This window comes from Gobius niger, assembly GCF_951799975.1.
Source record: "Gobius niger genome assembly, chromosome: 17".
Taxonomy (NCBI): Eukaryota; Metazoa; Chordata; class Actinopteri; order Gobiiformes; family Gobiidae; genus Gobius; species Gobius niger.
Genome location: NC_136868.1, coordinates 27,794,829 through 27,807,892, shown reverse-complemented (window position 1 = coordinate 27,807,892; position 13,064 = coordinate 27,794,829). Strand labels below are relative to the sequence as shown.

Sequence of the window (13,064 nt, the reverse complement as noted above, 5' to 3'; positions counted from 1 at the left end):
CGAGCCCTTGCTCTGAGGCGTCAACATGGAGAATGAAAGGCTGCTCGAGGTCTGGATATGCCATAACAGGTGGATTTGTAAGTTGGTTCACAAGCGTCTCTAAAACTGCTCTGTGTATTTCTGTCCACTGAACCGGAGAGGAGGGTGGGAGCTGAGCACCTGAATGTTTTGTCCCCTTTTTGTGGCAGTGTTTTGGCTCACCTTTGGGCTTTGCCAGCAGCTCATACAGTGGCTTTGCAGTCCTGGAGAAGTCCTGGATGTAAGCTCTGTAGTAGCTCAAGAATCCCAGGAGCTTCCTCACCTCTCTCACTGTAGCTGGGGTCTGGTACGTGAGCGCCTTTACTGCCTCCACCTCTCTTGGGTTCATCCTGTATCCTTCTGCAGAGATCACACGACCAACATACGTTACTTGTGGCTTAAACAACTCACATTTTTCGGCTCTCAGCTTCATCCCACAGGCTCTCTGTCGCCGCAGGACTTGTCTGACGTTTTCCACATGTTGGTCAAATGTGCGGCTGAAAACAAGGACATCATCCAGATAGGGCACACAGACTTCATCCCTCAGATCTCCCAGGCATCCCTCCATGTGGCGTTGAAAAGCAGCCGGGGCATTTGAGAGGCCAAAAGGGATCCTGGTCCACTCATAGAGTCCCCATGGTGTAATAAAGGCTGTGTATGGTCTGCTCTTCTCGCTCATGAAGCCTTGGTGGTATGCTTTGCCCTGGTCCAGGACGGTGAACCAGGAGTTTCCACCCAAGTTTTCCAGGATTTCTTGGATCCTGGGGATGGGATGACGGTCTGGCCAGGTCTTCTCATTCAGCAGCCTGTAATCAATGCATAACCGGAGAGTGCCGTCCTTTTTCCTGACACAGACTACCGGTGAAGAGTAAGAGGAATAGGACTTTTGAACCCAACCTCTACTCAACAAATCCTGAATGTGAGCCTTGACTTCCTGATACAGGTGTCTGGGTATGGCATTGTATGTTCTCTGGACAGGGACAGAGTCTTTCAAATTAATGTCCATTTGCAAACCAGTGACACAACCAGCATCCCACTCGTCTCTGGCAAACACGTCACCCTCCTCCACCAGCATCTGACGAACTCTGTGCTGCTGCTCTGCCGAGAGGTGACTCAGATCTACAGGCGGGACCCAGGGCTCCCTCTGTGGTGCTTGACTGGGCTGCTCCGGTGAGGATGTGGCACTGCCCTCTGGTGACTTGGGCTCTAGTGGATAAACAGCATCAACACTGTGTAACCAGCCAAGCGTTGTGCGGCCACAAAGAGTAATATCACAGTCTGTTGTGTTTTCAACAGTTACCTTAATCCTCGTATTCTCTTTATGTTGAATGAGCTGCTCTCTTACTTTGAGTCCTGTGGGCCACGGTGTCTCCGGGTTAGGCTCCAACACGACGTGAGTTCCACAGAGCAAACCTTGCTGTAGGTAGTTGCATTGCACTTGGATGGCGTTCCTCTTTGGGACAGTAACTGGCATTCTTCCCAGACGAGCAATGTGGGGGTTGTTTTCAGGTGACGGCTTCTGTAAAACAGTTAGAACAGCCCTCGCAGTTTCCTGACCCACATCAAGTGCTGAACAAAATCTCCTTACCATGTGACCAGAAGGAAAACAGCTTCCAAGACCCTCATTTGCCAAAGCCAGCTCCTCAATTACATTAAATCCAATAATAGGACGTTCCAGATCTGTAGAGGCGACTAAGATAGGAACAACTACTGGTTCATCACTCATCCCAGCAACAGCATCTTGTGACAGTGCAAACTTCACTTCAATCCAGCCCTGATATGGAATCTTTGTCCCATTTGCTGCGGACAGATCCAGCCCTCCTTCTTCCAGTAACTCTTCCACAGGCCTCACAGTAACATGGGGTAAGTGTCTCTGCTTCCACTCATCTCCAATAATGGACACTTGTGAGCCAGTGTCCCACAGCACTTTGGTGTCAACATTGTTCATTGTGGCTCGAACAAGGCACCTCCTCCCCACCAGCTTAGCAGTTTGATGTTGTTTACCAGTGAGAGGCGCTGTGGTGCAGAATATGTCTGTGTTCTTACCAAGATGTACGCTGGTTTCGATCTTGTTGGTGGAGGCTGTGGTGTTCCTAGGCGCTCTGCGGCAACCAACGGCCCAGTGGTCTATGCTCCCACACTTGTAGCAGTGGTCGCATTTCCCCCCTGGATTGGTCCGCTGGCACTGGTGACACTGCCGGTTGGGGCGTGTCCTTGGCGGTGGTCTGTTGTAGCTGTGGCTGGCTTGTCCCCATGGTGGTGGTTGTCCGGGTGGCTGGTGCAGGCTTGACAGCTGAGTGGTGAGATTCTGAATGGCTTCACAGATTGCTTTGTTCCCCTGGTCTACTTTCTCCATCAATGTGTCACGTTTTTCAAACTTTTGCTTTTTATAACTGGTAGAGTTACTGTCATAACTGCTGCTCTCTGAATCAGTGAAATGTGGATCATTACTCACCGCTAACACCTTGGCTCTGGATTTGCTTGACAGCTTGCCCTTCCTCTCCATCTCCAGGTTGTAGGCGGCGGTCATTTTCTCCAGCAGAACTTCATCAGTTATTCTTGGATTTTGCAAATATGGCTTTAAGTCAATACGGATGGTGTCATCTTGAAGTCCGGTAAGTATGGTTTGCAAAAACTGATTTTGGATGAGCTCTGGGCTGTACTTCAAGCCAGTGTCTGCTCTTTCTGAAGCAAAGAGTATCTGTTGCCTCAAGTCCATAGCTCGAACTAGAAACTGGACTGGAGTCTCTCCGTGATCTTGTGCATCACGAGTTAAGGAGTGGTACAGCTCATTAGCATCTTTTTCAACAAAATGAGTCCGCAATATTTGTTTCAGAGCTTTCAATGACAAATCATCTCTACTTTCCAGATAACTTCGCAGTTTTGTTCCTGGAATAATAGCTTGAAGGACTGCGTCAATAATTTCGCATTCATCATATCCTTTCTTTAATGCTTTTGTAATTTGTCTTTCTAAACTTGAATATCCCAGCTTATCCGTTTGATTATGTTCACCAATTTGTCCATTAATTTTCAAGTCTTTTCTATACATTGGGTGAACAACAGTTTGAGTTCTTTCAGTGAAATTATTAACGGCAGTAAGCGTGGTGGCAGAGGTGCGTGGTCTTACCACAGGTTCCGTGTTGCTGGGCGCAGTACCAGCTGTGTCCGCCAGAGGGCGGCGTGGCGACGTGGGACCAGACGTAGACAGCGTTTTTCTCAGTTCATCAATGCTGTCATTTATTTCCAATAACAATGACATTCCTCCATCTTCAAGCGACGTGACATCCTCACACTCCAAATGCTGCAGAATTAGCCTTCTCAATTTGCGAGGTGAGTTTTTTTCTTCATCTTCAACATTGATTTCAAGTGTAGTGCATATTTTAGGAAGTTCCGAAGCAGGCAAGGCAATTAGCTTTCCCTCGATTTCTTCCAGCATATTTTCCCATTCAGACACTTGTTCGTTAAAGTCTGGCATGATTGGAAAGTCTTTTACCTTGGCTTTGATCGTGACTTGCGGTGGGTTGTGTCGTCTTCCTTGACCTCGCTTCCGTTAGCATTAGCTCCGTGATAGCTTCGTGTTGGCGTCTCTCGTAGCGTATTCCACTCACGAATATAGTCCACACACGCGCTCCGGTAGCCACAATCCACGGTTGCGATCCAGGTCATCCACAAACTTAATCCAACCGGGCAGAAACACCAAGATTTTGTTGCCCCCTCGAAATCACCAGGGAGAATCAGTTGGCTTTTCAAAGTTTATTTCGAGCTCAAATAGTACAGAAAAGAAAAGGGTAAACATAGGTCCCCTGTGAATAAAGAATAAAATAGTTTAGCGTACTATGGATTAAGTTAAAATGGACAAACAGATAAAACGACACTTACACGTCCCAGATGTCACAAGGCTTAGGCCACGGCCCGACTACTGCGCCACAGCTTCTGCCCTGAGGCTGTGGGCCTAGCTCTTTTAAACTAGCATAAAGCGGTCACGTGATGGATGCGCTTCCGGTTTCAATTAATAAAAAGACAGTGTTTAATTTAGCGAAAAGATGAATAAATACTGTTATTTACAGTGAACCATTTACCAACAATAAGAAAGCGCTTAAATACTTTGTCGAAAATGGGCGAGCAACATTGAGAAAGAAGAGTTATATGGCCTTTGTGACCAACTGTACAACACACGTAGGAATCTCTGTGCCGCACGAGGAGACTGCATGGCCTGTTCATACAAACGTAGTAAATTTGCTGCAAAGTTACGATTTCCTGACAACACTATAATGTAGTGTTCTCTGGAGCCTGTGCTCGCAGCAGCAAGTGGGAAACGAAAGAGGGGAAGGTGCAGAGAGGGAAGACAAGTCTGAGCTGAAGTGCACCGCAGCTGCAGGGGCGGAGCAGAGAAACTCAGGTTCTCGGGGGCACCAACTATAATACTGTTATATCTAAACCAAAATGGCTTGCAGCAGTCCTGATTAACATTATTGTTCTGTTTTATGGTTCTATATGTCAAATATGCTAGTATAGGTGTTGAAAAAAGTGTTGTTTAGGTCAGACCTGGTACGATTCAGTCCGGCCCAGAACTTTTAGGGCATATCTCTAGGCTTCTCTAGCCCATTCCTTTGCAGAGTTATGATTTTTGCAGTTTTATATAGTGCTTGTTTGGACACTCAAACACGCTTTACATTGCATTATTCATTCACTCCACACTTGGTGGTGGAAAGCTACTATTGTAGCCACAGCTGCCCTGGGGTAGACTGACAGAAACGATGCAACCAGCCATTGGCCCCTCCGATCACCACCAACCACTCACTCACACATTACATTCGCTCAGCTTCCTGGTGTTACCAAACGGTCTCCCATCCAAGTCCTGCCAGGCCCTTCCCTGCTTAGCTTCCAGGTCTGACGGGACCGGGCAGAGCAAATGTGGTTTGGCCACAAACATTTAGGAGCTTTTTCCCACAAACTCCGTTTGAAGGAAGTGCAGAGGTGCTTTCAGTGCAATGGTGGAAGTTAATGAGTATAAGAAGTTGAATAAGCTAAATAGCGATGCACACACATGCGCGTCCTTGGCTTGATATGGCTAAATATTTTCAGAAAATAATACTCCTACTAAATACCAGTATCAGATATTCAAAATACACAATTTAGTGTAATGCACAATAGGATAAAGTTGTAGAATATGTTTGAGTTATTGCTGATGCGGCCCTCCGACTCAATTCAGGCGTCTTATGTGGCACCTTATGAAAATGAATTGTCCACCACTGGTTTAGGTATTGGTATCTAAAACCAAGTGCCGCTAAAATACAATAAAATAATAATAATATTTAAAAAAAACGTACCCAGCCCTGTTAGTAACTTGCATTTACTTTACAAACTTTCTGAAGAAAATGTTCCTCTAGGACCTATTTTCTAAGTCATAAAACAAGAACACAGCTGGACAGACAGTTTGAAGCGTCTCCAATGAAGTTTCAGACAGTTCTCTTACCTGCAGTATTTTGTCTCCCGGTTGCAGGATGGAGGCAGCGGGCCCGTCATGCTGTACCCTAGTAACAAAGATACCCTATAAGTCAAAATGATACACCGTTAGGACAACACAGGGACACGATGGTTTAGAATCTTTGCCTTTCTTCCAAAACCCCACGCTCTCAATTTAGCCACATGCAACAGTTCCGATTGAGTCGCTTCACAGTCAAGAGCAAACTGGAAATTGATATAGCTACGTAAGGAATACAGCGATTCAGATGAGCTCAGGGGAGAGTCAGGCCTAGGAGCGGGTCACTGGCAGTGGAGAGGGGTGAACTGAGGTAGCGGCACAAGCAAGTGAACATTTGTTTTTTGTTTTTTATATCAAAATCATAATTTTAGGCCTAGTTATGACAGATTTTGTTCTCATCTTTCATACTTCTCTTGCTCAGGGGGACATTGTATAGACGTCTGGCTCCCTCTGGTGGCAGAAGAGCAGAATGCTGCACAGAAGTTGACAGCTGAAGAACTATGGAGGCAAGATACTTCAATACATCTCAGTTAAAAGTTAAAAGCCTAGAGCAGGGGTCCCCAATAACAATTCAATGTTATTCAAATTGGTTTAGATCATTTTTAATTCAGCCATAGCATTTAAAGTCGCACTATGCAGCTTTTCATGTGAAACAAAACTCTTGATATTTGTGCATATTTGACTTTTTATTGACTCAGTGGCATTATGAGGGCAGCATGGCACCTTTGCCTTTGCTTTCCCTCACAGTGGCCTCTATGATGCTCTAGAATCAAATGTTTTGTGGTTTCTGGCTAGTTTCTGGTACGAACCCCGAAAAACAATTGATCGTGTAGCGTCATAAGCAATGGTGTCATGCTGCACTCCTAACACCACTGAGTCACAAAAAGGTCAAATATGCTTTTTTTTTCACAGAAGAAGTTGCATAGTGCACCTCTCAGTACATTGAGTGGATGAAAAGGCTTTGCGGTCCGGACTAAAGCCTCTGGAGGTCCGGATCTGGACCTAGGTCCGCCAGGTGGGGACCCCTGGCCTAGAGTCTCAGTTCAAAGTTAGAAAAACCTTATCGTGTTCACAAGGGTATCAGCAAATGAAATATATAATGTTTTCTTATGCCATTTCGATATGCCACAAACTTAACAAACCTACTAATTTAGTGTTTCTAAAGCTTTGCAAACATTAGATTATGATGGAAAATGTTTATATTGCTAAGTTATTCGATAAATTGTTAAAACTTGACTAAAATGTCGCTATACATGCAGTTGAATGTGTTTAGGACCATAATTGTTTGTATTTTCGATGAATTTATGGTAAAGGATCAGGCAATGATATTATCTACAAAGTAATTTTTCATGGTCCGGAAATATTATTACTACTACTTGCTTACTTATTTACTTACACTTATATGGTCAACCCCATATGGGAAAAGCCAAAAGCAAAGTATTTCTGTATGACTTTAAGAAGGGGTAACAATCAATTACACGCCTTAGCATTTTACTATAAGCATGAATGCGTTGCTATTTGCTCATGTTCCCAAAGCACTTCCGGGGGCTTTGTGCCGTACTGACAGCTCTCCAAGTCCACTCCGCTGCACTGCCAGTGGCGCGGATAAGTCAGAGAAAAGGGGAAAAGGTGTAGGGGTCAGAAACACTGAGGTCCTCCCACTTTGAACCCAAGGCAGAGATTGTAAATTCACCAACATCTTTTCACCCAAAGCTGAAAGATGTTTGTCTGAAAAGAACACATATAAGGTCGGGACACTGACGGTTCAACAAGAGGCTTGGTTGAACAAGAGTGAGACGGAGATTGACAGGTATATAAAAAAAACGAAAAAAACATAGATCACACTCAAAACTACAGAGGAAAAGCGGGTTAGTCGTTTCGTGGTGGGGTTTATACAGTGAGCCGCATAATTACACGTGGCAATTTAAGCTTTAAATTGCTTATGGAGCTCACTGTATGGCCAGGGCACGCGGTTAGCGGCTGGAAAGTAGTGAAAGCGTTAGTGACGACAAGCCGGCGTTGACACAATGCTGCTTTGGGAAATCTACGGACAATAACAGCGTTGGAGGCGATGTTATTGTAAAAGAGATTGAGCAGAGGACAGTATTTTGTGAAAGTGGGTCTAGTGTGCGAGCCGGGCCTGCTTCTCCGAGAGTCGCACTTACAGCCACTGCAAAATACTGAGCAATCCCTTTGAGGTTTTAATATGAAGTATTTAAAATGTCTCGTGAGAAAAAAAATCAATTCCCACAGCTGTATATGAAGCTTACAATCTGCAAAGTCAAAATAGCTGTTGCTCTGTTGTTGTGTCCTTGATTCAAACACCCACCTCACCTGTTTACTGTATAAATGACTGTGTGTTATCGGTCAAAGGAGCGGATGATGCCAAAAAGTACCTTATGCATATTGTTAAAACGCATTGGGACACTTGGGATTGGACACTGAATGTGTTTACATGCACTCGAGTACAGGGGTTTTAAGAAACCTGGTTTGTCTGGTTTCTATCATGATTTCAGTTTCCTGTATATGCCAATATCCAGGTTACGAGAAACCAGGATACTCTCACTGGGATCACTTAAACAGATACGGCAGGAGCAGAAACTTTTCTACAACAATTATGTGGTACCTTATCTTATCTTTTAAAATAAACAAAACATTGCTTTATATACAATATTGCCCCACAGTAGCTCCAGTGTCTGTCAGCGCTGCTCTGCATAAACCTGCATTGCATTTGTGTCCAATTCTCACAACTGTTGCTAAAGCTGAGACAGTGCCCTACAGGTGTGTTTCCGTGGATACTGCGTAACACTGCTAACGCGTTTAGCTCCTTACCAAATTCATTCATTTGCCCCGCCCCACTCTGGAGCCTAATCATCCAGGATACTGTAGTTGCTCATTGAAACAGGGATATGAGTGTCCTGGTAAACTTCATATCCAGAATAATGCCATAACCAGGATATGACTAATGACCGGGATACTCGAGGGCAAGTAAACACACTATGTTTGGGCACTGGTGTCAGTTTCACCCATGGATTGTATCGATTTTGAGAGAGGACAGAGGAGCGTCAGTAATAAATACAATTCAATTTTAGATACGCACATCACAAAACATTAAAAGAGACATATCATGCAAAATCAAGTTTTTCAGCTTGATCAGAGCTTTCATAAAGTTGCTCCTTATATCAGAACACACCTGGAATAGAATTTCACTTCATTCACTGAAGTGCTTTGACTTCTGTTCCCTGGCTTTTGTTGCGTCATTAGTGTAGCTTTATTTATTTGACGAAAATGTTTAAAAAATGTAGTGTAAATTTAACCCTGAAGTTAATTTTTACATTCATATTCAAACATGTTTAATTATATTCTTAGCTTCACGGAGCTTCTCCCACATGGACAAAAGCCCAGACCTGGAAGGCAAGGCAAGGCATGTTATTTATACACGTGCCTGTGTATTCAGACATTATGAGGCGATTGAAAGATTTTAGTCTTAGTCTTTAGTCTACTTTCATATACACTTATACTCTGATATTTCCATCAGAGTGCCATTGATTTGCATGCCTACTGGTAGCCAAAAGTGAAAGCTTCCCTTTCCTCTGCTTTGTGATGAGATTTCAAATCCTGACTGGCCTAGTGTCTCTGTCCGTACTGTCTTTTCTACACACAGACCTTATTTCAAACTTCAAGGCTGTAAAATGCCAATGCAGAGGTGTGCAAAAATAATACTGCTTTTAAGCCTTAATTATGCATGATATGTTCACTTTAACAGAAAAAGGGAAATTGTATTCGATAAGCACAAATTAATGTGTATAAGTGTGTAAAAAATAAGTCTAGACACGCCCCGAGTGAGGACTTAATTACATGCTTCTTTCTCTCTTTTGGCACACAGTGTAGAGGTTAATTTGCATGTTAATTCAATTCAGATGGAACTTGACAGGGTCGGGGGTGAGGAAAGGGTCGCCTAAACTAAATCCATGCCAAGAACAACGCACAGAAAATGACTGAATAACCTCAGTTTGCAAATACCATAGAGTTACAAGGGAATAGGGAAAAAAAGATGCAACGCTGCAGTAACCGGCAGCAGTTTCCATGGCAACCCCCTTAGTCAAGTTGCTAGGTGGGGGGGGCCACGATTGTTGGCTGAGGGGGTCCGGGGCGGGTCGTACCATATCGGATGGTTTGAAGGGGTTCCCCTGACCACTGATGCCTCCAGAGATACTGAAGCCCAGGCCGGGGTTTTTCTCTATCCGCACACACAGCTGCTGGAGAGAGCACACGTGGTTACGCTTCAGCCAAAAAGTACAAGACATCGGTTAGTTACTGAGAACTTCAAGGCCCATATGCAAAAATAACACAGAATCAAGAGTGTACATCCATATCAATAGCACTGGTTTTAATATATTTGAAAAAGTTTAAGTTATGGTGGTAGTCTAACCGAGCGCACTCTAACTAGTGCAGTTTGTCAGCTTTTGGGCATGGTTTTCAAACTGTGGTCCGTGTTCCACTCATGCTTGAGCGTTCTCAGACGTTACCATCGAAAAGTGGACTAAAAGCTAATTGCAGTTTGTTATTTGTTAAGTACTTTTTTTGTATATGTATGTTTAGAATAGGCCATGTAGACAAACTTGTAGAGGTTAGAATGACAAGCCTGTGTTCAATAATGACAACCAAAGAGGAAAACACTAACTTTTGGTCCAAACTCATTCCTAACATATTTGTAGCATCAGAATTCTACCCCGGGATGAGTTTATGCGCCCATTTCACAACTTGCAGGGTCACTTTTCTGGGTCTCTTGAACAGAAATGGTAGAGAACTGGCCTGCAAGTTCATCAAACTGATAGAAATGCTTTATTATTAGACGCACAGTGTTTTCCCCCACAATTGTCTAAGTGAACAATATACTAAACAACAACTTAACAAATTCCGTTATACTACTACTACTACTACTACTACTACTACTACTACTTATCACCCTAGTGTGAGTAAGGAAAATACAATACAGTGTAAAGTTAGTGTCCATGTGTAAATGTGCATAATGCTGTGTTTTAGACAATTGAACAGTCACTTAATTCTCACTTGAAAGTGACGAGTTTGTACGTCAAGGCTACACAAACTTAAAGATGCATTATGCAACTTTTTATGCGAAAAAAAACAATCGATCTTGGTGGTCTCTACAACGCTCCAGGATCACTTGTTTTTTAGGCTTACTGTTGAGAGGCTCCGTCAGCAGTCGCCTTCCAAAGAATTCATACTGGCGCGTCCTAGAACTCATACAGCTGCTGGGTCACTGCTTTTCCACATAAAAAGTTGCATAATGCACCTTTAAGTTTGTGTAGCCTTGAAAACAAAACAACACGGCTAATGCTATAACCACAAGCTAATGAAATGCTAACGGACCATTCTGATCAGCCATGAGTTTGAAAATAGTAATTGGGAGTTCAATTAAAGGTTTATCTTATCTTATCTTAAATGCAATTTTCCTTCTCAGAGGTCAACACAAATACCAGTTACTAATTGCCAAGAGCACAACATAAGGCTAGTGAATTCATTTAAAGAGCTAACAGTTTAGAGGGAGGGCTATGACTGACAGAACGTGGTGAGAAGTGTTGTACCTGCTCCTGGTAGCCGTCGGTGCTCTTCTGGCCCTTCGTCTGCAGGAGACAGCGCGCGCTCTGGGGCCGGGGGTTGGTGTGGTGTGTGGTGTGGGTCGTCGAGACAACCTGGTTACTGTGCATGACCACCTGGTTGGTGTGCATGACGTTCTGGTTGGAGTGGCTCATACCCTGGTTGGAGTGGTACTGGGGGTTGGTGGAGGGCAGTGCAGGCTGGTGAGAGGGGAACTGCGGCTGGTTTCCTGAAGGCGACAGGGCCATGGGTAAGCCTGAGTTGGAGTAGGCCTGTCCGGGAGCTGCAAGGTAGACATGAGGGGTAGGTCTGGTGACAGCGCCAAACCAGCTATTGCTGACGAGAGCGACACAGACGACAACTCAACTCTCATGATTGTGCTAGATATAACTCACCTTGCTGCATGGAGGCCTGGTACTGCCCCGCTGGGACTACCGACAGGGGCATCCCAGGCTGGTACTGTCCCCCCTTAGTCATCATGTTGTCGTAACCCTGCTGCCCCCCCTTGTTCATCATGTTGTCGTAGCCCTGCTGCCCCCCCTTGTTCATCATGTTGTCGTAGCCCTGCTGCCCTCCCACGCGATGGGAGATGGTGGCAGAGGAGGATGTGGTGACGATCATGGCGTTGTGCGTTTGATGGGATGTGTTATGGACGTGGCCGCTCTGTTGGGACAAAAGAGCAAAAAGATAGAGGGAAATACGCTCGCTGAAGCTGCAACTTCTATGGCACAGGAATAAATACCATGCCGTATTCAACGTGTCAATAGAAAAAGGCTCTAAATTGAACTACATGAAAGCCTAAGGAATTGGTTCTTGGTTGGGGTACAAGTGATTGCAGGAGGTCTCCACCAGTGGCGGCTGGTCAATAGAGGGTGCTCATCAGTGTCTTATATCAATAATACAAAACATTGCATTATGTTTTGCAGAAAAGCCTTTCAGAGATTTATTTAACAAGGGTTTTTACACTGGATTCATTTATTACTGTGTGTGAATGCATTGTCTCTCGAACAGAGGGGCGCCGGTTTGATATAAGTGTTGTTGTGACAATTTTAGTCAGAGTTACTATTGTCTAAAGCCAGCCACAGTGTTATCAATACACAAAACCATCTGATGAATGCTGAGATTCACCTAACTCTTGGAGAGCGCTGGCTTCCTACATCACACCACAGGCCTCTCACACCTAAGGACACCACAGGTCTGTCCCCTTTTAGCAAAACCTGTAGCTATGTATTTGCATTAGATCTGCATAAACACATCAACTGTATGACCCCTGTCATGCTCCTCTGCCTTTGGTGTGCTCACCTATATAAGGCGATGCCAAAGCTGACTTGGGCAGAACTTACCATGGACTGGCGCTGTGTGTAACCTCTCCGCAATGCATGTGTAATAAACCTCACATTTTGACTAGACAACATCTCTTAAGCTTTATTAAGTAAGAAAATCCACAACAGTGTCAAGTCCCTAAACTTTTGGGCAGCATGTGACTACAGGCTAAGGCTCTTAGTGGTTGCCTTAATTTTCCTCCTGGACTTGTACTCCCACTTTGATTCGTAGCCAATGAATATTTGCTACTGTGTTTTTTGTCTGATGTAGTTGGACAACGGACGCTGTCCATCATTTAAATATGTCACCCGCATGCGTAGCGGTCTACATGAACTATTAATAGCACATCAAAAATCGGATTTATTTTCTTGAACCAGCACTCTGTGGGAGAAACATGTCACACACACTTTTTTATTTTACAAAAGTGTTACATTGAAATGTGCTATTAATTGTTTACAAATAAGTACTAGTCTAAATCAGTGCAATGTAGTTCAGTTGTGGTTATTATTAATCCACATGAAGAATCAGACGGTAAAGGAGCTATTGTGAGAGCTAGAAACTAAAGTTGGCTGACCTTCACGGCTTAAAAATCAGCATTGCTTTAATTTTCTTTTAA

At 44.1% G+C, this 13,064-nt stretch overlaps 1 protein-coding gene across 19 annotated transcripts in view; it reads right to left on the bottom strand.

The window, feature by feature from the left end:
* lrrc7 (leucine rich repeat containing 7) overlaps nt 1-13,064 on the bottom strand; it is a 137,710-nt gene that overhangs the window by 4,261 nt on the left and 120,385 nt on the right. For 12 of the 19 annotated variants that reach the window (XM_079575640.1, XM_079575625.1, XM_079575627.1 and 9 more), the window contains 4 exons: nt 11,521-11,788; nt 11,113-11,408; nt 9,667-9,762; nt 5,495-5,569 (listed from right to left, as the gene is read on the bottom strand). In XM_079575640.1, coding sequence (XP_079431766.1) covers nt 5,495-5,569; nt 9,667-9,762; nt 11,113-11,408; nt 11,521-11,788 — 735 coding nt within the window. The remainder of the gene's footprint in view (nt 1-5,494; nt 5,570-9,666; nt 9,763-11,112; nt 11,409-11,520; nt 11,789-13,064) is intronic. The other 7 variants (XM_079575636.1, XM_079575632.1, XM_079575633.1 and 4 more) reach the window with 3 other exon arrangements.